The following is a 23243-nucleotide window of genomic DNA, read 5'->3' as shown; positions in this document are numbered from 1 at the left end:
TACAGGAAATAAAAACAACAACAAAAATAACAATTACTAGTACTATAAAAACTACTGCTTCACTGGGCAATTGTTTTTAGAGGACTTAAGTTTTGGGGACGGAAGAGATTATTAGTTTTTGGGGGGAGTGCGCCATCAGCTTTGGGGGGGATGGGCACCCCTGGTTAGATTTATTGTCAAAGTTAAAGAAAAGCATGTAATAACTATCTTATTTGAAAATAATTTCGGCTTAAACTAGCCGCGACTACATTCTTACTTCATATTTAAAAATTGAACTTCTGGAGTGCACAGTATGAACGTAGGTAAAAGAAAAAAATAATAAGAACGGTCGGGATTTGAACCTAAGACCACCCAAGTAGAAGTCCCTTACACTAAAAATTCATCTAACAGACAATAACGCAAGTATTTGGCACTACTTTATCATAAGGTTCTATCAAATGTAACTTAATTAACATAATAGTAACAAACTTTTGCTGTCTTAAAAAGTGTTCCTGAACAAGGGGAAGTTCATTATACGCCCTGTAAGTGAGCTACAAGAGGTCTGTGTCCCATCTGAACGGCGCATCCACCGAGTCAACTTTTGGGATATCCCATTCTAATAGCTAATGGAAAAGTATGTAACTGACTGTATAAAGTTCTTCGTGGCTGAGTGGATAAAATCATGGTTCGATAACTAAAATGTTCGTTTTTCGAAACCCGTTTCGGAACCAGCAGATTTTTTTTTTTAAATTCTTAATTTCCCAGATCTTAAGATCTTTCTCTCTCTTCGCAATCATGTGATACTTTAAAAGAAGTTCTCCATCTTAATTAGATAATTGCCTAATGTGACACTCGCAGTTCGGAACCTTTCCCTCTTCTGTTTCGCAAAATCACAATTTTCGTCATAATAGGGACGCTGTCATATCATTTTTTCTCTAATTCTAAACTTGTATATGTAAATAATTCCAATCTGTCTCCATATTTGAATCTTTCCCTTTCTCTCAATATTGTCCATGAACTCATATGACTTGGGATCAAACCTTCGACTCTTGAAACCAAATGTAAGCGCTCTACTAATCTGCTATCATAACTATAGAGGTTTGTTGTTAAAAGCAGTGTCGTTTTAGATTTTGCCTGGGGGCGAGGGGCAGGCGAAGATTCTCCGTCGACGTAATACTTTTACTTAAAAAAAAAATAGTGTATTACTATACATGTGATCAAACAATATGTATTTATCAAGCATAAGGTTGGGGTAATTACACCCTTCTGTCCTGCTCAAATGATGACCCTGGAACGTTTGCTTGCAATTACTGAAAATAAATGAATAGTACTCATTTCTGTCAGTAGTTTTTAGAGCTCTGCGCCCGCATTACAGACTTTGGGAAGCACAAAACCTACTGCCGTGATTAACAATTTTCATAGATTTCACAAGGAACATTTTCCTAGCTTTCAGTCTTCAAAGAAGAGAAAGAATGCAAATAAAGGCATTTATGAAGGTATGGTAAACTTGTTTGACTTTTTCGTTCAGACTCTAAAAGGGCATTTCAGAACAAACGAATGAAAGAGACGGTTTTACAGATATAAGCCTTGTAAACTGGTCCCTGTTTTTTTTTTTTTTTTTTCGTCTAAATGGAAAGAGTATATTATGTCACACACTGCTTTATACAAGGGGAGGTGGAAGAAGGGGATGGGTTGGATTGAATTCTAGAAGTAGGTAGCCGATGGAAAAGTGTTTTTTTGAATGCATAAGCATGCCGCGAACTGCGCAACTTATTTTATTTTGTTCGTTACTTTTTTTAAGTATGTTTTATTTTTTTTTTAAAGAAACACAACTGTTAGCAACCATTCACCAAGTTACTGAATTATAATACTACAGAAGGTGGAAGTCTGATAAAATAAGTAACAAATGTGTCAGGAAATTCTTTCGGGCAGCAATTATCGCTAATTGTTTATTCTCTCTCCCCCATAAAATATGATGTTCATTGTAGTTAATTATCTTCAAGTTAAATTATTTTCAACAAATTAAAAAGATAATGTAAAACAACTTTATTGGTAAAAGTTTCTCATTTGGGGCACTATTTACTGTATAGGTACAGGTAAATACGGCCATTCCGCAAATGGTGCCCCACATGAAAACATTTCTCCTACGAAAAGTTATTTGTTTTTCAATGAAATATTAGATTACACTAGTCATTTAAAATTTTCGGATTAGATTCGAGTTTAACGTCTCTTTCAGCAGCAAGGCTATATGAGACGTGAACCTGCAGCTTAACATGGAATCCGAATCACATGGGCTCCGAACGAGAATCGAACCCGGATATCCCAAGCCAAAGGCAAGTACTTAAAATTTTCGGGTGACACCTCAGTTCCTTATGGGAAAGGTCCCGCAGGACAAGCACAGCACTTCATTTCATGTCTTCCGACATTTTCCTACCCAGATTTTGTTTTATAATTTTTCTCCAGTTATTTGTCTTTTATAAGCACTGGAAGTTTTGTCTGAAACATATGATCAATATTAAAGAAAGGGAACATATACTCGTGTTTTATGAAAGGCCAATTTTGATTTTTAAGTTTTCATTGCTTGCAGATTTATCCCCTCCAACTCTCCCTCCCATTAACAATTACAGGGTAAGCGGGTCCATATGTCTGAGATATGGTTTACTTTAATTTAGTCATTATACAGACAGTATATAGTAAAAGTCATCTAATTGAGTAAATAAGACGCAAGATGTAGCCGCGAACTTATCAGCCTTTGCGTATCATTTGTTCTTTCTCGATAAAGTCAAAAGAAATCCACTTAGATGCGACTCTTTGTGGCCATTGGAAGCCGAACGCGAGATGCGGAGAGTGTAGTGCTCCTCGAAGCGTGTTCTCCGTTTCTGTATCATGAGTGTTGAAAAAGGTGGAGTGCACTTCGAACGGAAATCCGGTAATGCCGGTGCGACAGTAGAAGCAGGTATGTTGTATGTTGTTCGCTGTGTTCACTTCTGATTGCAACGAGTGCTTCCAGACAAACACAAAGACCACCCCGTGTTGCGCGCGCGTGTTCTGTCTGCTAGTGTTCTTTACATATATGAATGTGTGTGTACACTTTTCCCCCTCCTCTCTGGCCTGTAAATAGACTTGAAAGTCCGCGACCGCCACCTTGGTTTGAGCTAGTGAAAGTTAGGAGAAGTTGTGGAAGTGACACAAGGAAACAGTGTTTACCTTTGATCTCTCTGCAGATCCCCGTGCGGAGCGCTTTGGAATATACGGGCATCTGTTCTGCGTTTCGGAATAGTGACAAATCACGGAAGACTTCGATGGACAGTGTCATTGTTGATTGTTGACAAAACAACAGGGTTAACAGATGAACGTAACAGGGCTACTCTTGATTCAGAAAAAAGTGTTTGGGGAGTGAAGTGTGATGGGTTTGACAGAAAGTGCTACGTCTGAACAGCGGCGGGAGTCGATCCCGGCTCCCAGTCCACGCCATTCAAAATCCTTTCTCACGGAAGTGTATCGGCCACCTTTGGCCCGGTCGCCCTCAGCTCCAGCCCGAGTGTCTGCCGCGCCGTTTCCTGGGATTTTGCCTTCGAAATCTCTGACCGATTCTGATATCCAGAACTCTAATGTCCTAGTTGTGGGCGTGCCGGACGAGAAGCCCATCGAAGAATTGGCGGTGGATGAAACTGCTCGAGTTGCAGTGCTTGCTGATGGATCATGTGCCTTCTTCAAAGGTCGCCGAAAATCGCAACCCTCGCTTACATTGGATTTGGATAATGTGCCTCTAATAGATGAGGACGAACCAGATTCTCCTTCAGGTAAATATAATTCTCTTCTCTTTTTAATTAATTTTATTTATTACTTCTGGAAAACAGTAGTGTAGCTGCTGGAAAACAATGTAAAATTTTGCCCAGTGGCTACAATTGTAAGTCTTATTATTACTGTTGCTGTTATTACAGTGATCAAAATTCGGCCTTGACCACAATCCTGACCACTTTATTTTTTTCGTATTTTTTGTAGAATGTTTGCGTGTACAACAAAATGCGTGAGAGACCTTGTTTTGTTGGACAACGACAGCCGCTGTTGTTGATTAGCCAATACTGATATGAAGCACTTCTATAACAGTGAACGGAAATTATGATTGAATTTCAGTAATAAATTATTTAGTCAGCGTTACATATTCATTTAATGTAGTTCAAATTACAGTAAAATGTACAAGATCTCAATTTTATGGACAGTAACACTTAGATAAGATTTGACAATGTATAGTGCCCATCCTGCATACTCCAAATGTTTTCATTTTGGTATATTCCGCACAAAAATGTGAAGAAGCGGTGCCTGTACATTTCTTATTGTATATGAACGGTTTGAATAATCTCGATTTGTAATAGAGATATCTCTAGCTCATACCCTGCGGCTGGTGTATTTAATTAGATTTTTAATTGGCAGAGGGTAAATGATGCGATGGGACCCTTTGATACAGGAGCTGACCAAGGGGCGGCCAACCCAGGTGACTGCCCGTGGCGCCACAGTGAGGGGGCCTCAGAAAGTAAATTGTATAACGTATTTTCTACTGACTTTTTGGTATATATTTTTATAAAGTAGCGTCATTTACATCATCTTTTTCCATTCCTCCATGGAAGAAGAGAGTTTTATAATATTAGAAGGGCTGTATCGACAAATGGAGATATGACATGTAGAAGAAATAGTGGAGGGGCAATTAGTATTGTTGATAGTTTTTGTACAAATTCATGAGATACGTTTTATGAATGCTATGGACTTCAACTACTAGGACATACATAAAAAGGGTTGTTTATATTGCTGTACGTAAAACACGTTCAACATATGTGAAATGTATTTATTGGTATTTCACATTATTAGAATAGATTGTTACATAGTCGGATGTATGTTAGAATGACTCCTGATGTTATTGATATAACAAAAGATTTTAGAATGTAGCAGTAATCATGTCACCAATAGTAGTATTCAATAAATGCTGTTCGATATTGTTTTGGTTTATACATATCGGTACATAAATAATAATAAATACAGTGTAACTGATATCATATATACAGTTTTAAGAACTACATACAGTATCCTATATGTATTTGAGTATTAATTTTTCTTTTTGAAAAATGGGTTTAAAGTATTAAAATCACTGTAATAAAGTGTAAAATATAGGTTAGGACTTTGGGACGCTAGAAAGACTTCATTCGGGTGAAAATTTTGCCTTGGTTCGCCCCTGCTTTGATACATATACTCTTTTTCAAAATATTCCATACAATTTCTAAAATGATTTCATTTCTTCATTTGTTAATCTCTAGGCCCTATATGATATTATGTTATTAAAGTTAAGGGATATCATGAATTCTACATTAATAACTAACGTTATTAAAAATCCGATAATCGCAGTGTAACAGAACATGCTTGGAAAGTAAGAGTTTTTTTTTTAAATCAATACTATAGACATCGCTTCAATCACGTCATAACTGATAACCTAGGATGTCAATGATAAACAATATCTGTAAACACAAGGTCATTTCGTTTCACAATATTCTCTAACTACCATGCTATAGACATAGAAATGTGCAAAGTGGTCTCGGATTCAACTCCTTGTGACAAAAAATATATTCGGTGTGATGCAGTTGGACATCTACCTGAATAAAAAGTTCCATTTTAAAAGAATAGAAATCACGGCGGAGAGAAACGTACGTTGCCTAACAGTCATCTGGTCGCCCACAGTTCTCCATACCTTGCAAAGCCAGGTCTTTTAAGAGTGATTTGTTCTTCTATTACCTTGGAACTTTTTTTTTTTTTTTTTTTTTTTAACGATAGAATCTATTGATACTTTCTGTTGAATGATTTTCAGTAGTCCGATCACGACCACAGAACTCTGTTATAGTTGTGGGCGGCATTCTGGTTCAATGATACAATATATTTCTATGGTATTAGAGGACTCTGGTTCGATACTAGACTGTGAGTATATGATAATGTCCATGAATTTTCTCGAAGAGTTGTCGTTTTCTTATAATAACGGTGGGACAGAAAGGATTGACTTTTTTTTTTAAATTATAAAATTGTAACACTATTCATGACATCTTGTAACCACATTGCAGAATATTACACACATATAATATACATACATGAGAGCTAGAACATCTTTCATTTGCCACTTTGTCTACTACAAGATGCAAATTTGGAGCTCAAGGTGGAATTAGAATCTCAATAGCCCCCTTAAATACGCTCCTCTCGCATTCTGTCAATATCAGAAATATACTGTAATCTGTGTTGCGAACCAAAGTGTATATACAGGGTGGCAGAAAAGTAGGTATACACCCCTCAATTGATCAAGTATAACGTTCTAGCTTGCAGGTTTATTTGCTTCAGCTGTTCCAAGCTTAAGATATAAGTAAAAATACATTAAGAACAAATAATAAAGAAACTAAGTCTACCTGATGGATAACAATAAGAAATGATATAAAAAGCAATGAGTTAATCAGTACGGTACTGTATACGTACTTTTGGGCTACCCTGTATATTTTTCATGTCTTTGGAACGTTCTGGTATTTTAAATGAATGGAAATGACATAACGATTCTGTGCAGCGAACTTTTTACATAGTAACTAGCTGAATCTGCGCTCTCTACACAGCGCATCATTCACATATGAGCATGAATCTCCTTATCATTCCTCACAACATCTGTCCCTTTACAGATATACAAGTGAAAGATTTCTTGATAAAAATCGGCAAAGGGTATCATAAAGGGGAGATTTTTTCGATTATTTTTTCTCAATATCTCGCACCGTTTGCAAGATTTGAGCCTACTTCCGGCTGGAGTTTCTAATTCATGTATGACCAATGTTTTCATTCTTCTTGGATGCAATGTGTAATAAGCAAATACATTACACACACAATTAATTACAATCGCAGTGATATATGGTGTTCATTGGGTAAAACACACCAAAGAATAAAGATTCATCTTAGCCTGGAGAAATGTTTATCCTTCGTTTTACATTATAATTTGGCCATGGAACAAACGCCTGAGAGATATACAAATGGCATGTATAACTCGTAGGATATGATGCTTTACTTTTTAAAAATTTAACCCTTTGGAGTTCTAGTACCTATTTTTAGGTACTAAAGAAGTGTCTTCATTTTTCGATTAAAAAGGAAACAACAAAGCTTCTTACTTCGTTTTTTGTTTGGTTTTTTCACGTCTAGAGGCATTGTAGAACACGTTACATATGGTTTCACGCATTCCTGCGTCGAGACATAGGAGGTGATGACGTCATAACTTAAAACATATTTTAAATTCCCATTTTCATTATTTTTTTTAGCGGGATTACTTTTGAATCTGAAGATTGAAGTTTTGCACAAACATTCAGCCCACCAAAAAGTATTTATCACATTTTTTCAGATCTCTGCGTTTGCACAGGGGGGTCCAGAGGGCAAAAATGTAAAAAGAAAAGGATATTTTTAGCAAAAAATCCTTTTTTTCGCGATTTTCACGCCTCAGATACATGATGAAGACATGCGAATGGTACTGTTTGAAAGGCAGTTTTATTCTGAAGAGAATGATGATCGAACCATGATCCTAGGTTAAATAGGGATGTCTCAGGAAAGTTTTACCTGAGATACTGAAAAAAATGGTTAGACATATTTTTATTATTTTATGGCAGGCTTACTTTTGCACCTAGAAGATTGAAATTTCGCACAAATATTCAGTCCACCGAGTTGTATTTATCAATTTTTATCAAGTTTGTGCGTTAACTCAGGGGAGGTCTAGAAGGACAAAAAGTTTTTTTTTTTTTTTAAAAAAAAAGGGATATTTTAATCCAAAAAATCCATTGCTTTGCAAATTTTCCGCCTCACGAGTCAGATACATGATGGAGACAAGCGAATGGTACCGTTTTAAAGGCAGTTCTATTCTGAAGAGAATTATGGGCGCAAAATGATCCTAGGTTAAATAGGAACGTGTCAGGAAATTTTTTACCTGAAATCAGGGTGTTTTGCGGTAATCTGGGGAATTGTGGGGATTATTGATAAATATTTTTCCTGCCCTTACTATTCAAGATAAAAGCTTGAAATTTTGCACACACAGTTAGTACACCATTTAGTATTTTCTAGTTGATTTTTTAGGTCTCTACATTAACACAGGGAGGATCCAGAGGGTCTCAAATCAGAGAAAAAATCCCGATTTCTCTCAAAATTTGCTGCCTCAAGGACACGATAGGGAAATGTGAATAGTACCATTTCCCTATTACCAAAGGATGCTCTATTGTGAAAAACGAGGTGTGAACCATTATCTTACGATAAACAGGGATGATGCTGTAGCCGCTTGACTGAAAGTTTATAATTTACCTAAAAAATGACGGAATTTAAAAGGGGTTAAACACTTAGAGTTTACCCCAGAAAAATGAAATAAAGAAATAACGGCCATGTTTTTATACATTCAATTAGAACTGAACAATCTACACAAAATTTGGAATCGACCAATGAAAACGGCACGTTTCTAGCACTTGTTGTTTCCGAAATCTCATTGTCGAAAAGATTGGATACAAAAATATTAACCTTTCTTTGGAGACAAACATATAAACCTAGCTAGCACTTTAATATATAGATGTAGGACTTTCGTTCATAGAGACTGTATGCAATGTTCAGATTTTCAACTTTTATAACCTTGATCTTAATTATCCATAATTTGTAATCATGGTACTTAGAATATCGAACTACGATGACTTGTATGGTGTTTCCATGTCGCGTTTACTTCGTGTTCTAATAGCCCTCAATTTAGATTGTACTGTAGCGGCCGTAATTTGGAAAAGAAACGGAGTGGGTTGTGGGTCAAGAGGGGCAAAATTTCTGACTGGGTCAGTGGTACGTGGGTCAACCGGACATGACCCACTGTAACTCATCATCCACCGTGATACACTGACTTACTGTGACCCACTGACCCAGTCTGCTCAGTGCATTGTAGACATCATCTTCGGAATTTATCTACGTTTTACTTTCAAAGCACCCATTTTTGTTCATGTTTCATTTGTTTCTATTTACTTACATTTATAAATGAAATGAAATCTTTCAGTTTAATGTCCCACGCTATGTCCTTTAGGCTAAGGGAGATGAATGATTTAAGGTAAGTGAACGATGATGGAAGAATTGGTGGAATTGGAAAGTGGGAGGAAACTGGAATACCCCGAAGAAACCCACGAACACGATGTAGTCCATTACAAACTAACTTGACCGGGGATCGAATTAGGGACTCCCCACACAGATGTAAGTGCTCAACCATTCAACCACTGCGCCCCTACACATATTTTGTTAAAGAAGTTAGTGTTATCTACGAGTATCTTCATCTTTTGTATAGAATACACACCTTCGTTGTGGGATGGTCAATTCCTGTCTATGGCTTCAAATTTCAGATTTTTGTTAAAAAAAAAAAAACGAATTCAAATATTTATTTCATATCGTCCCAGTTATAATCGCTGAAGGCAAACTGATGTTCTCTCCATCAAGTAATGCTAGTATAGATTTTTTTTAGGAGAGGGGAGGGGTTGCACTAATTTTGGAAAATCTATTCACGTCCAGCAGCCTTAATGCGATACCTTTGTTCTGTGTCGATCAAACGCGTAGTATGTCCTGAAACGCTAATAGAGGCAACTAGCGTCGGAAAAGCCAGATTCGTTGGATATTTTCCAATAATCAGTTCGATTGAATTGATTTTCAGAAACCAGTACGTTAAAAAAAAAAATAAAGTAAAATAAGTCAAAGAAAATTAAATATCAATACCTACTATCCCAAAACAAAACTTCACTAAAGACCAGAGATGAACATGGAGGAAAGTCAGATTTCCTTAAGGTACAATATTTGGAATATTTATTGTAATAAAAATATATTACATACGACTTAACAGAACATAGAAAGATGATAGATTTCTTTGTCTAGATCAAAACAAAAAGATTGACTTGCTTGTTAGACAAAGTGAACCCTGAAATTCTGAAGTGGTATCATCTTAAGAAAGGGCCTGTGACACATCCATAAGGTGTCTGGGCCACAACAACTGATTTTGATGGAACTTGGTAGACTAATACGACACTTTGCAAAACTAATGTAACTAGCAGGAATTTGTCAAAAAAGCTGTAGTTTCTGAGATACAGTCGATTCATTAAAGACGACATTTGTCGTGATATCTCGGGAACGGCTCTACGGAAAACAAGCAAACTTTACAAGCCATAGTAGATACATAATAGCTTTAAAATGAAATTAAAACGAATTGTCTGCACCTGCGCAGAACTGCGCATAATGCGCAAATAATTGTGCGCATGCACATATCTCAAAAACGTGAAGACTGCTATATATTTTTCTCTTGTCTAGTTTGGACTACATGACAAGTATAACATAATGGAGGAAAAAAATTAGACTCAAAGTTGAGCGTTTTCAACTAATTGAGGTGAGATGTTGGGATGGTCTGCTCCCTGACATACGCCTCTAGTTACGCACTCTGTCTGGCTTCTCAGTAATACATTTCCATTACACCTGTGTAGAAGTCATATAGTTAACTTTAATAGTCGCCATATTTGGGGCGTAGTGATATCAAGTACTGTAAGTCATCAATGTTACACAACAGTAACACAGTATTAAGAGAGCCTAAGAATAAAGTATCAGGCCGATGGTCGCGGTCTATTGAAACATATCAGTGTGATGCAGGCATCTATGCATCAAAGAAACGTGCCAAAATCATAGGCCATAGTGTTACCTATATATAGTTAGTGTGGCCATGAGAGGAAACCTTTGGTGTTGTCTCATCTCGTCGCGTGAAACAGTCTCGTCGCAAACATGAGATGCTGGTGTCGTCTCGTGTCTTTGTCTCGAATCCTGAGCCTGGTGTCGTGTCGTCTCGAAGAACATTACGAGACAAAACTCGTGATAAAAATGAAAGGAAAATCGACTATATGCTAGTCGTGACCCGAACAAGCCTGCGTAACTACCGTCGCGGATTTCTTACGTTAGGCTTTGATTTATACAACTGGGTAGTATTGCTACGAGACGAGACGGGATATTGGGGCTGTCGCATCTCGTCTCCTTACAACACTGTCGCGTGTATCGTCTCGCAAATAATAGACAGGTCTCGTGTCGAAGTGTTTGCTCGTTGTCGAGACGAGACGAGACATGAAAAAGGGCTCGTCTCGTGGCAACACTGAGATGTTTCTAGGATTTGAGATGTTTCTAGGATATAATTTCAGCTGTGAACATTTACGTTAGTCATTTCCAACTCGATGCTCCTATTCTTAGTAAGCCAGATGAGCAAACATAAGGAATATCGGAATAATGGTACATTCATAAAGGCAGTGGCGGCAAGTCATCTAAAACACCAATGGTAGAGCCATTGGTTTTGTAGATACACTACTCATACACTGCCCACACTTCTCAAGTTCATTGCCTTCTTTCGTTCCTTTCCTTCATTTGCTCTATCTGTTTCTCTATGTCGCTGCTCTGGCGTAGAAGCGTCCTCCGTGTCAATCATTGCTTAGTTTGGAAGGGCCGATTTATAAGTATAGAGAGTTCGGAACTGTCCCGTGCTCTACGGAGCACGTCGATCCGTTTCATTGTTAAATGCAGTGTCTCGGAGCCTTCACTAGATTGGTAAACATTGTTTCTTATTGTCAATATAAATTTATTTCGCTGACACCACGGCTTACACAACACCACAGCCACTGTAATGTTTACGTTGTGTAAAGTCCTGCTCAAACCTCTTGACGTCTGTCGAAAGCCAATGGTGTGCACGTGCAACGTTGTCGGATTTTGCTTTCTTTCGTGTACAGGCATAACGTGAAACATTAACACGAGAAATTAAGATATTGAGAAACAAATTCATTCTCACTAATTTATTAACGCTATAGTGACATATATCATAAGAATCTGTCTTTGATATTGCTTTCTCCTAGTCCAGGAACAGAGCTATTAGACAACATCGTAGACAACAGAGCTATTAACTCATATAACCTCAGTATTAGAAGGGATACTAAATCGACGACACTAACAGCACAATCAATTGTACTTACTATTTTTATTAATTAATTTATTAATTGGTTTGTTTACCTCCCTTTTCTACAGTGCTTATTTTCAGCGAACTTAGAAAGTTCGTTACTGAATTCTCTATGTCTGTGTGTCTGTGTGTCTTCCTGTTTGTTATTTGCGTTTTTTTTTTTTCAATTTTCAACCGTGCATTTGATAGAGCTTCAAAAACTATCAGAGAAAGTGATTAAATTTTTCCCGTCACTCTTACCGTTCCCGAGATATTGGCCAAAAAATGGCCTACTTCCAGAGATTTAAGGAGCCATATCTCGGGAACCGTAAGCCATAGAGAGATCATATTGGTGTTGTTCATTACCTAAGAGGGTGGTGAACATTTTGGTACCAAATAGTAACCGATGGCTACTGGCCAATTGTCCACTGGTTTGGCCAATGGCCAGTTGTATAGTGGCCACCAATTAATAACAGTACCAAAATGTTTACCTTTCTATTGAAATTGATTAACGCCAATATCATCTCTCTATGATTTACCGTTCCCTTGATATTGGCCAAAAGTGGCCAATTTCTAGATATTTAACGAGCCGTAGCTCGGGAACCATTAGTTGTAGAGAGATCATATTGGTGTTGATCAATACGTAAGAGGATGGTGAACATTTTAATACCAAATAGTAACCAGTGCCCACTGATTAACTGTCTACTGTCCAACTGGCCACCGTTCCCCAGATATTGGCCAAAAAGTTCAAATTTCTAGATATTTAACGAGCTATAGCTTGGGAACCATTAGTTGTAGAGAGATCATATTGGTCTTGATCAATACATAAGAGGATGGTGAACATTTTAATACCAAATAGTAACCAGTGCCCATTGATTAGCTGTCTACTGGCCAACTGGCCACCATTCCCCAGATATTGGCCAAAAAAGTTCAAAATTTCTAGATATTTAAAGAGCCATATCTCGAGAACTGTAAGTCATAGAGAGATAATATTTTACTAATTTTTGCGAGAGAGAGAAGAAGGTGCGGATAAAAAGATTTACTTTTACATCTAGGAACAATGACAGTTATCCTTCCCGCTCCATCTCTCCATTCTTTTTAATTTCGTTCTGGCAATGCTCTTGGATCATTCTCAACTGGTTTATCACTGTGTTTTTTTTTTTTTGAAGAAATATTTTCTATTTGTTTTTACCATTGATAACTCTCTGCAATTTATTTCTTACAATTATTTGAACTCAATGAGTCTTATCCCATTTCTAGATTTACCACTTTTTCTCTGTTCACATACAATTTTGTTGGTAACTAATATTTATATAAAAGATATATTTTAAAACTAAAAAAGCGTCAATGGTATTTTACTGAATAGGGTGTTGTAAGCAAAATTACCAGATTTCCTCTTTTACCTGGACACATCCTCTTTTACAGGCCTTAAACCAATCTGAGCTGGTATAATTATTATTATTTTTTTAGGGGGATAGATAATTAAGATTAGTTTATGTCCTATATATTCGGTCAATTCCGACATGTACGGTTAACTGTAAGATTCGTACATGTCCTATAGATTCGTAATTAACTTAGTATTTCCGTAATTACCATTAACAGTTTAGTTGTATAAATTATATTGTGTTATGTCATTAACAGATTTGTCGACTAATGTAAGTCGTTTTGGGAAAATTTCAATGCCTGACTCACCACCTTTCTTCATAGTGCTAATTATCTTTTCCACTTTGTAGAGAAACAACGAATCACTGGATTGTGTTTTGAAAGTTTTTCTACGTCTTCCCATCGGGTCGTGAGTGTTGGAACTCTTAAGATTCTATCAAAGTACAGAAGAACACACAAACAAACAAGAATTTTAGGAATGATCAAAAAAAAAAAAAAAAAGAATGCATCCAAAGATTGCGATTTTGGCCAATAAATATTTTTTGGAATAGAGGCCACACAATTTTTGAACGGTCCCTAAATCGAGTTTTCGTATTTTTAAGGAATTAACTCATCATACTGAGTTAAATGATAGTTTGGGTTTGGCTATACTATATGCCAACGTTTCGCAACCAGTGTGCCGCGAATAAATCGAAACAATATTATTACTTCTATAGCAATCAAATTGCAAGACACAGGGGAAAAGGTATATATGTATTTCACATTACTGTGAACCTCTACTGTGAATCTACAGTTTTAAGTTTCATATTGTGTTACTTTTCATACAGTCTTTCATACTAATTTTTACACTATATTAAAAGAAAGTATTTTTTCATTGTTATGACCACTATTGCTTCTTAATTGTTGCAAACTATTTCATAACTTGAAATTTTAAAATATCATTCAATTCTTTCGGCAAGGCAGACATGCATACAAATTACCTACATTTGTGTTTTAAAAGTACAAGATATTTGTTTGTTCGTTCGTTATTTAGTGATCTTCCTTCGTAGTGAAAGGTTGGATAGTTTTCGAGAAAGAAAGTGTATCTTTAAAAACTCGAGTCCTATACCTTATTGCGATTGTTTTCTATTTCTAAATTAAAATGAAAAATAAGTATAATGATTTATTACGGGGAAATACCAGTGATCGAGCTTTGTTCTCCGTGAGATGTCAGTAATCACAAAAAAAAGCCACGGTATTGTATATTTACAAATAATAATAATAATAATAATAATAATAATAATAATAATAATAATAATAATAATAATAACAATAATAATAATAATAATAATAATAATAATAATGATAATAATAATAATAATAATAATAATAATAATAATAACAATAATAATAATAATAATAATAATAATAATAATAATAATAATAATAATAATAATAATAATAATAATAATAATAATAATTCTATAAGTGTACCGCGATAATTCATGTTACACCTGTAGTGTGCCGCAAGTTGAAAAAGGTTGGGAAACGATGCTATATGCAGTTCTCCAAATATAAGGCGTACAAGAAAATGTTTATGTGATATATATTGGATCATTTGATCCAAAGAAAATGAAAATGAAATGAAATCTTTATGCTTAACGTCCCACGATTATATATGTTAAGCTAAGGGAGACTATGATTAATGCAAGTGAATGATGATGGAAGAATTTGGTAGAATGAGAAAGTGGGAGAAAAGAGAGTACCCCAAGAAAATCCACGAGCACGATGGGGATCGAACTAGGGTTCCCATGCACAAGAGCTAAACACTCTACCACCGTGCCCCAGATAGAACAAATACTTATAATCTGAAAATATACAAAATGCAATTGTAAATGGGGGGCGCGGTGGCTCAGTGGTAGAGCGTTCACCTCCGGTGCTTGGGGTCCCTGGTTCGATCCCAGCTCGCACCGTGTAGACTTTGTGGTGGACAAACACCGTGCTCGTGGATTTTCTCGGGGTTCTCCCGTTTCCTCCCACTTTCTTCATTTCACTCATCTCTCATCATCACCGTCTTCTTTAGCCTAACCGGCGTAATCGGGACGTAAAACTTAAAGAGTTCATTTTCATTTTCATTTTGCAATTGTAAATGGGTATCCAAACTATATTATAACAATTGCTGACATTGAACTCTGGCCCATGATATTTCCATTCCAGAGTACTGAGCATAAAACTAATTGTGAATTACGATTATCCTTCGTGAGAATGGAAGCAACACATATTTCTCTCTTCTGCCCATGAAATAGTCATTCTTCATAGGATTCAAGGTCCTGCGTTGACCACACCCGAGCGAATTCACCAATTTCCGACATGCAACACAACTTGTTGAGATCAAATGAGGTTCATTCAGATAACTCTTCTTCCGTTCGGATGTATAACACCTGTTGGGAGATTATTGTAAAATTCCCAACATGCAACACCCAAGCACAACGACGTAGCAGTTTCATCGGTCAATTGTCACGAAATCGTGGAACAGAGTTATCATCACAAGGGAGGATGATAAGTTTCTTCGAATCACGCTCGTTCCTAAAGAACGCCAAACGATAATTGTGTGTTATTTGCTGCAAGTCTTGAAAGTACAGGTGACAGACCTTTCTGTAACGAGTATTTGAGACTAACCAATATATTTAAATGTGATGATTTGGACAGATACTTTCGTAATTCCTGAAGTTGAGTATCTCCATTTTACTATTAACTTGAGTAATTCAGTTTAATCGAGCGAGCGTAGGCAATTATTTAGTGCCTTCCATTTGCAATTGGGAGGTCTCGGGTTCATATTCGGAGTTGTAGTACAATGAATTAGGTTCTTGCGGGGTCTTTTCTGCAGAGACCAAAGCGCTAAATACAGGGTGCTTCAAAAAGAACTTTACAATTTTGTAAATATATATAAATTTATCCAGACAACTTACAAAGCTGATTTTGATGTCATTTTGTAGCCAAATTGGCCAAATTTTGAATTACATACTAAATAGCAGTACCGCAAATACTAGAAATAGTTCTAATTAAAATGGCTGCTTTTACTGTCCCGATCTTGCTGTGTGTTTTGGTTTAAATAATCGAGGGGTACGACAACCGTACAACGGAATTTTTTTACCGAGTATGACAAACATCCTCCCGAATAAGACTACTTTTATGAGTGGTATATGTTTTGGTGAAAGCATGTGTTCAGTAAGACCTAAGAAGTTTTATGCAGAAATATTATATCTATTAGATAAATACAAGAAATGGATTAGCAGTGAAAGTTACATTGAAGAAAACTAACTATACATTTAAAACGACTTGATCTCTTTTGCTACAAAATGACACCAAAATCAGCTCTATAAGTAGTATGAATAAATTTATATTTATTTACAAATGTTTCAGATACATATCAATGTGCATTTTACACTGAAACAATGTAACAACGTATGAACTTGCGAAGCTATAAAGCCCATTCTGAAGCACCTTGTATTATTGAGATAAAATTAAATATTTTTGTTTTACGTCCCACGATTATGCCTGCTAGGCTAAAGGAGACGGTGATGATGAGGAATGAATGCAATGGTCGGTTGAATAGGTTATAAAGTGGGAGGAAACGGCAAAACTTCAAGAAAACCCATGAACACGATGTTTGTCCACCACAAAGCTCACTTGGCGGGGGCTGGGATCGAACCAGAGACTCCACGCAACAGAGATGAACGTTCTACCACTGAGCCACTAAAATTTGGAATACATGTGGACAGCGGCGTATTTACGATTTTGTTTCGGAGGACGCTTTGCTAACTTTCGGGGGAGGGGGGCTTTGCCTGAAAATGTGAAAATTCTGCAAGATATTTCACATACTTTACTATAGTAAGAAAGATTTCGGGGGCGGGCTTAAGTCCGGAAGCCCCCCCCCTAAATACGCCACTGCATGTGGAATATATCCAAAGCCATAATGAACAAAATTCATTCTTTTTTCTTTCAGTTGCATGTGAATCAAACAAACAATGCGATTACTCCTTTTAATATAAGTTCAGCCTACTTCCTTTCGCATTATTATTGTTGTTGTTTTTAGTTAACTAATTATTGATTTGAGTTAACCAATGCTTTTTGGTAGTAGATCTCCAACTACTACTAACCAATGTTTTTGAGATGGTCTTCAGTTCTTGCTTAGCTCGTTAACCAAAGAAAAGAATAGTTGAATTGAAAATTTATTTTGTTTAGAATGTCGAATATATACATTTAATAATAACTTTTATTTTTTTTTTTACTTTGTTTGCTTTGAAAACATTATGAAAAATGTATTGTAATATATAAAAAATGATTAAACAAAAGTACTTACACTGCATCACGTTCACTTTGCAAATTTATATTTTTTTTCTGTAGATTTGGTCTTTTCTTTTTTGATAGCTTCTAGGAATACAAATAATCCAACATATCTTTACATACAAAATGTCTGAAACTGAATTGACGATATCATTGAGCCTAGAAAATACGGGCAAATCGGTTAACAAAACTAAGGGCGACAAGAGGTACAAATGCGCTCTGCACACTTGCCAGGAAAGAAATGAAAAGTACAGTAAATTTATCAGATGTCAACCTTTTAAAAGAATAAACCAGTAGGTCTCCCTGGCTTACTTCTTCTCATACACTTCACGCTTGAACCAAATTTCTTAAGATGGTTTCACTTCATAATTTTGGGACTCACTTTGTATAAGTCACTCTTTCTATTTTGATCTAGACCAGGATATATATATATCTTCTTTCTATCTTCTGTTAACCCTTAATACACCAAGCAGGGTCCTCTAAGATATTTGGTGATATTTGGTGATACTGCTGCAACTATAAGAACCAGATTATTCTCGATTTTTATACGTGCCCTGCATCGTTTTGGGATATCTGCTACATAATTAGATCAATGATACGTTCGTTAGAAAAATTTAAAAAAAAGTTGAGAAACTAAAATAATACTTGGGGTCCCTAGAAGACGTTGACGATTTAGGCTTGGAGCGTTAAGAGTTAAGGCATACGTCATGGCATACCCATGAATGAAAAAAAAAATGAAATGAAATCTTTAAGTTTTACGTCCCACGTTTATGCCGGTTAGGCTAAAGCAGACGGTGATGATGAGAGAAATGAAGAAAGTGGGATGAAACGGGAGAACTCCGAGAAAACCCACATGCACGGTGTTTGTCCACCACAAAGTCCAAACGGCGCGAGCTGGGATCGAACCAGGGACCCCAAGCACCGGAGGTGAACGCTCTACCACTGAGCCACCGCGCCCCCGACCCATGAATGAGGTCGTTATAACATTCTGTCTTTCATACCTCTGTACACCTGTTGATATTCTGGTGAGCAATTTTAACTACGTTTGTTCAGTTACCAAAGAGTTATTCAGTCTCTTTACTCTTTCTTTTCTTTGTCCAAGACCGTATTCCTTTCTATCCAATTTCACATATTACCACCAAATTTAAATTATTTCCTTTCATCTCTTCTTTCTGTTTTTTTTTAATTATTCTTCTAACATAATGCGCAAATTTCTATTATCAATATTTTATTCTTATTTGTCCTATGACATTGTTCTCCTGGTATGCTCTTGCCCTAAGACATCCCTCTCACGAAGATCCTAATAGAGGAATATTATAAACGTGAAATAGTTTGCTTTGTGAACCCCCTTTATTATTATTTTTATTATTATTATTATTATTATTATTATTATTATTATTATTATTATTATTATTATTATTATTATTATTATTATTATTATTATTATTATTATTAGCTGAACCTGCACTCTCTACCCAGCGCATCATTCACATATAAAGATCAATCTCCTTGTCATTCCTCACACCATCTGTACATGTCCCTTTACAGACACAAGTGAAAGACGTATTGATTAAAAAAGCCAAGAGGTATCATAAAGGGGAGATTTTTTGATTATTTTTTTCAATACCCCACACCGTTTACAAGATTGAGCCTACTTCCGGTTGGAGTTTCTAATTCATGTATTATCAGTGTTTTCTTTCTTCTTGTATGCAGTATGTAATAAATAAATACATTAAATACACAATTAATTATAATGTCAGTGATATATGGTGTTCATTGGGCAGAACACTCGAAACAATAAAGATTCATCTTAGCCTGGAGAAGTGGTTATCCTTCCTTTTTCATTATCATTTGGCCATGAAACAAACGCCCGAGAGGTATACAACACCTGTATATAAAAATGTGGTGTTCGAATGTATAACTCATACGGAATGATGCTTTACCTTTTTTAAAATTTCAACACTTCCAGTGTACTTCTAAAAAAATATAATAAAGAAATAACAGCCATGTTTGTTAAATATTCAATTATAATCATCAGAATTCAATTATAATCATCCATCCTTTTTCATTATTATTTGGCCATGAAACAAACGCCTGAGATATATACAATCCCAATATACAACAATATGGTGTTGGAATGTATAACGCATAGGATATGATGCTTTAGTTTTTTTTTTAATTTAAACGCTTACAGTGTACCCTTAAAAATGTAATAAAGAAATAATGGTCATCTTTTTTTTAACATTCAATTAGAACTGGACAATCTACGCAAAATTTCCAATCGATCAGTGAAAACGTCATCTTTCTAGAGCCTGTAGTTTTCGAGATCTCATTGTCGAAAGGATTGACCACAAACATATAAACGTCCTCAACAAAAGAACTCTGAGGATGGAAGCACAATTCACATGCATTGGTTTTAGAGAAGGCTTATTAAAATACAAAGGCCTTGAACAATAATTTTATATCATAAACTTTATGAAAAAGATATAGTTAACTAATTTAGACTATTTAAAGTACAAATACTTAAAATGTTTGTCTCTGTTAAACGTGAAATCACACATAACCGTAAATGAAAGATTTGAAAGCCAAAGTTATAGGTTGGAGCTCAGGTGCTTTTAATTGCTATTGTAGCATTTTAATAGATAGGTATAAATTATATTAGTTTGAGGCAATCTAGCAAAAATAGTTATCACCCCCTTGGCCCTTGCTCTGATAGTTTCTCGTTGCTTCCCACACCACAATACAAAACAATGTATGAGAAATAATACATAATCAATAGTCTCTTTTAATGTAATCGTCGAAGCTATAGTTGTGTTTTCTTTCCCCGTACACCTTGTTTCTGTTGACAGTTGGATATATGAAATTCAGTAGTAAGGAACAAAATGAACTCTCATACCAGACATTCCGAAAATACGGATCATTCAATAACTCAACACAATTACACACTGCATATTTTAAATTATTCCCTAGTTTATGAAAGTTTTTGATGGTGACAAACAAACAAACACAAGAACTCTTATGAGTCAAAGGCAGTGGATATCTTTTACGTAGTCGTATATTAGATGCATAATCATCTCATACAACCTTCAGACAAACTGGCTTAGGATCGCACAGACACACAGAGGCGGATCCAAGAGGGGGCTATAGGGGCTATAGCCCCCCTTGAAGCTCAGGCATACACTGGATAAAATGGACTTCAATCCTGTTTTACACTGGATAAAGCGGCAAACTCTGGTTTAGCCCCTCCCTTGATCATATCCTGGATCCGCCACTGTATATATATATATATATATATATATATATATATATATATATATATATAATGTAATATAATATAATATAATATAATATAATATAATATAATATAATATAATATAATATAATATATATACTTCTTCCGTATGCAGAATCCTGAATTTTTCCTGGAAGGGTTTTTGAAACTTACAGAGCGGTATGACAAATGTCTCAATGTACCTGGTACTTATTTGGAAAAATAAAGGAATGTCTGATCTCAATGTCACATAAGCCTACTAGTTTTGGTCTTGCATCCCTACCTCTGTCCACAATCGCCTGAGGAAACTTATTTTCGGACTCCTCGTCCGAAATATACCGGAAATATGCATTTTAAAAAGTGGTTAAAAGAATGCAGCGTAAATTCCACAATTTCGATTGGGTTTAAGCTCCGTGACTACTTTTCGATACATCATTAAGCTAAGCCCATTGGACTTAACAGATAGATCGCAATTCATAAAGATACCTTCTGCAATCACACGTTTGTTGTAAAAGAGAAATATAACATAGTTGAAAGTTGTAGTCAAAACTATTTGTAAGAACTTACTTCTGATTTTTTTGTTTATTTATTTTCAAACGCATTTCGTGCATAGATGATTATAAAGTATAAACTAGAATACTACTTTTGTTCGTTATTTTTTTTTCAAGTGTTTTGCATTTAGAAGTGAGCTTATCGTGCTGTGAACAAGCACAACACTTTAACGAAATTGCATTATCTTTCGCGACGAGAGAAATGGCTGATAAACTGACCATCTGCGTTCTTACTGATAACAACGTGTAGTAGTTGCTTACATGCGGGTTCATGCAGAATATTTTCCTGTTCGTACGAAAAGTTATTCACAGAACATTAACTTAATCATGCAGGCATATTTTTAGATTGAAACTATTTAGGCCCTATATTTACAACTGAGGATTTACAAACAACTAGAACGTGTTTCTGATAGCTACAGTTGCTATAATTTCTATAATAACAAGAATTTTAGGAGTGACAAAAAATGGATCAAAAGATTTCGATCTTCGCCAGGAATCAGTTATTGGATCAGGGGCCACAAAATTTTTGAACGATCACCAAATCAAGTTTTCGTATTTGTTGCGGAATAAGTATATCATACTGACAGGGTAACATTCCGAATTGGTGAATTCAATTGCTGAAAATGGATTCAGCTAGGCATGGGCGAAAATTGAACTCGACTCGTATTTGACTCGAGTTTCTGGCAGGGTTGCCATATTACCCGATTTTAGCGGATACCATCCGATTTTCGGATCCTATATTCGTCTCCTGCTTAATCATCTCTTAATTACGAAAAACACTTTTTTTTTTTTTTTTTTGGATTGGAGAAAAGTCTAAGACGACTTCGTTGATAAAGTATTGTTATATTCAACGTAAACCGCTACATTTCTGTGTCAATCTCAATCGCGATTTCAAGTGGACAGATGGCAGAAAAGATGAACGTAGAAACTGTCAAATTATTACTACTGGTTTTGTACAATATGAAAGACGTATCATGCGTGGAATTTTATGGTAAGATTTTATACAATCGAGATTTTTTAAAAGAAAGTTAATGGAAATGAAAAATATGTGAAAAAAGTGGCATAATCATAACACTTTTGACAACACATGAGTACTAATGTATGATCTCAGGGGTGCGTATTTCTTTGATGACCATTCTATCCAGTTCATCGCCTAGTCTTTATATATTCAAAAATGATTGCAAATTGAATTATGGTATCCTTAGCACTATTTTTAGATTAGATTCATTATTAATATTTTTCTTCTTTTGAAATGTTTATGCTGTATTATGAAACCGTGGTAATTTTGTGTGCTAGTAAGATTTCAAAGTAGCAATCTTTAAAAATGATTAGAAATTTTTTAAGACATGGACCAAGACTCCTAAATATGTTGTACATTTGTTATGATAAAAAATTAGAAATTATTTTGTGTTTCTTAGACGGTGTGCGTCAACCATATATTACATGATCCCTTTCCTTTATATTCTTGTGCTACTTACAACAGTCCCCCATGATTCACATTACGCCTCTTCAGTGGAGCTCTACATGCATTCCTGATAGCCAGTATTTGATCTGAATCCCTCTACTCGTTTCAAAAGAACATGGGACTTCTAGACATTTTCTACGTTTTATCTTCGCACTTTGCCCTCACATATCTCCCACCTTGTATACGGTCTGCCACTAAACACCCTCTTTTTCTCTGTTTCTTTTCGTGCTGAATCCAGTGCTAGAAATCATTCAGCAA

General features: G+C 35.7%; 1 protein-coding gene across 2 annotated transcripts in view; it reads left to right on the top strand.

The window, feature by feature from the left end:
* Window positions 1-23243, top strand: part of LOC145687831 (ras association domain-containing protein 5-like) — a 270682-nt gene that overhangs the window by 72910 nt on the left and 174529 nt on the right. For both annotated transcript variants that reach the window (XM_081761284.1, XM_081761283.1), the window contains exon 2: window positions 3204-3782. In XM_081761284.1, coding sequence (XP_081617410.1) covers window positions 3386-3782 — 397 coding nt within the window. In that variant the 5' untranslated portion in view covers window positions 3204-3385. The remainder of the gene's footprint in view (window positions 1-3203; window positions 3783-23243) is intronic.

Source organism: Thermobia domestica, chromosome 6, assembly GCF_964235325.1.
Source record: "Thermobia domestica chromosome 6, izTheDome1.hap1.1, whole genome shotgun sequence".
Classification (NCBI taxonomy): domain Eukaryota; kingdom Metazoa; phylum Arthropoda; class Insecta; order Zygentoma; family Lepismatidae; genus Thermobia; species Thermobia domestica.
This window is presented reverse-complemented; position numbering and strand designations above follow the sequence as displayed.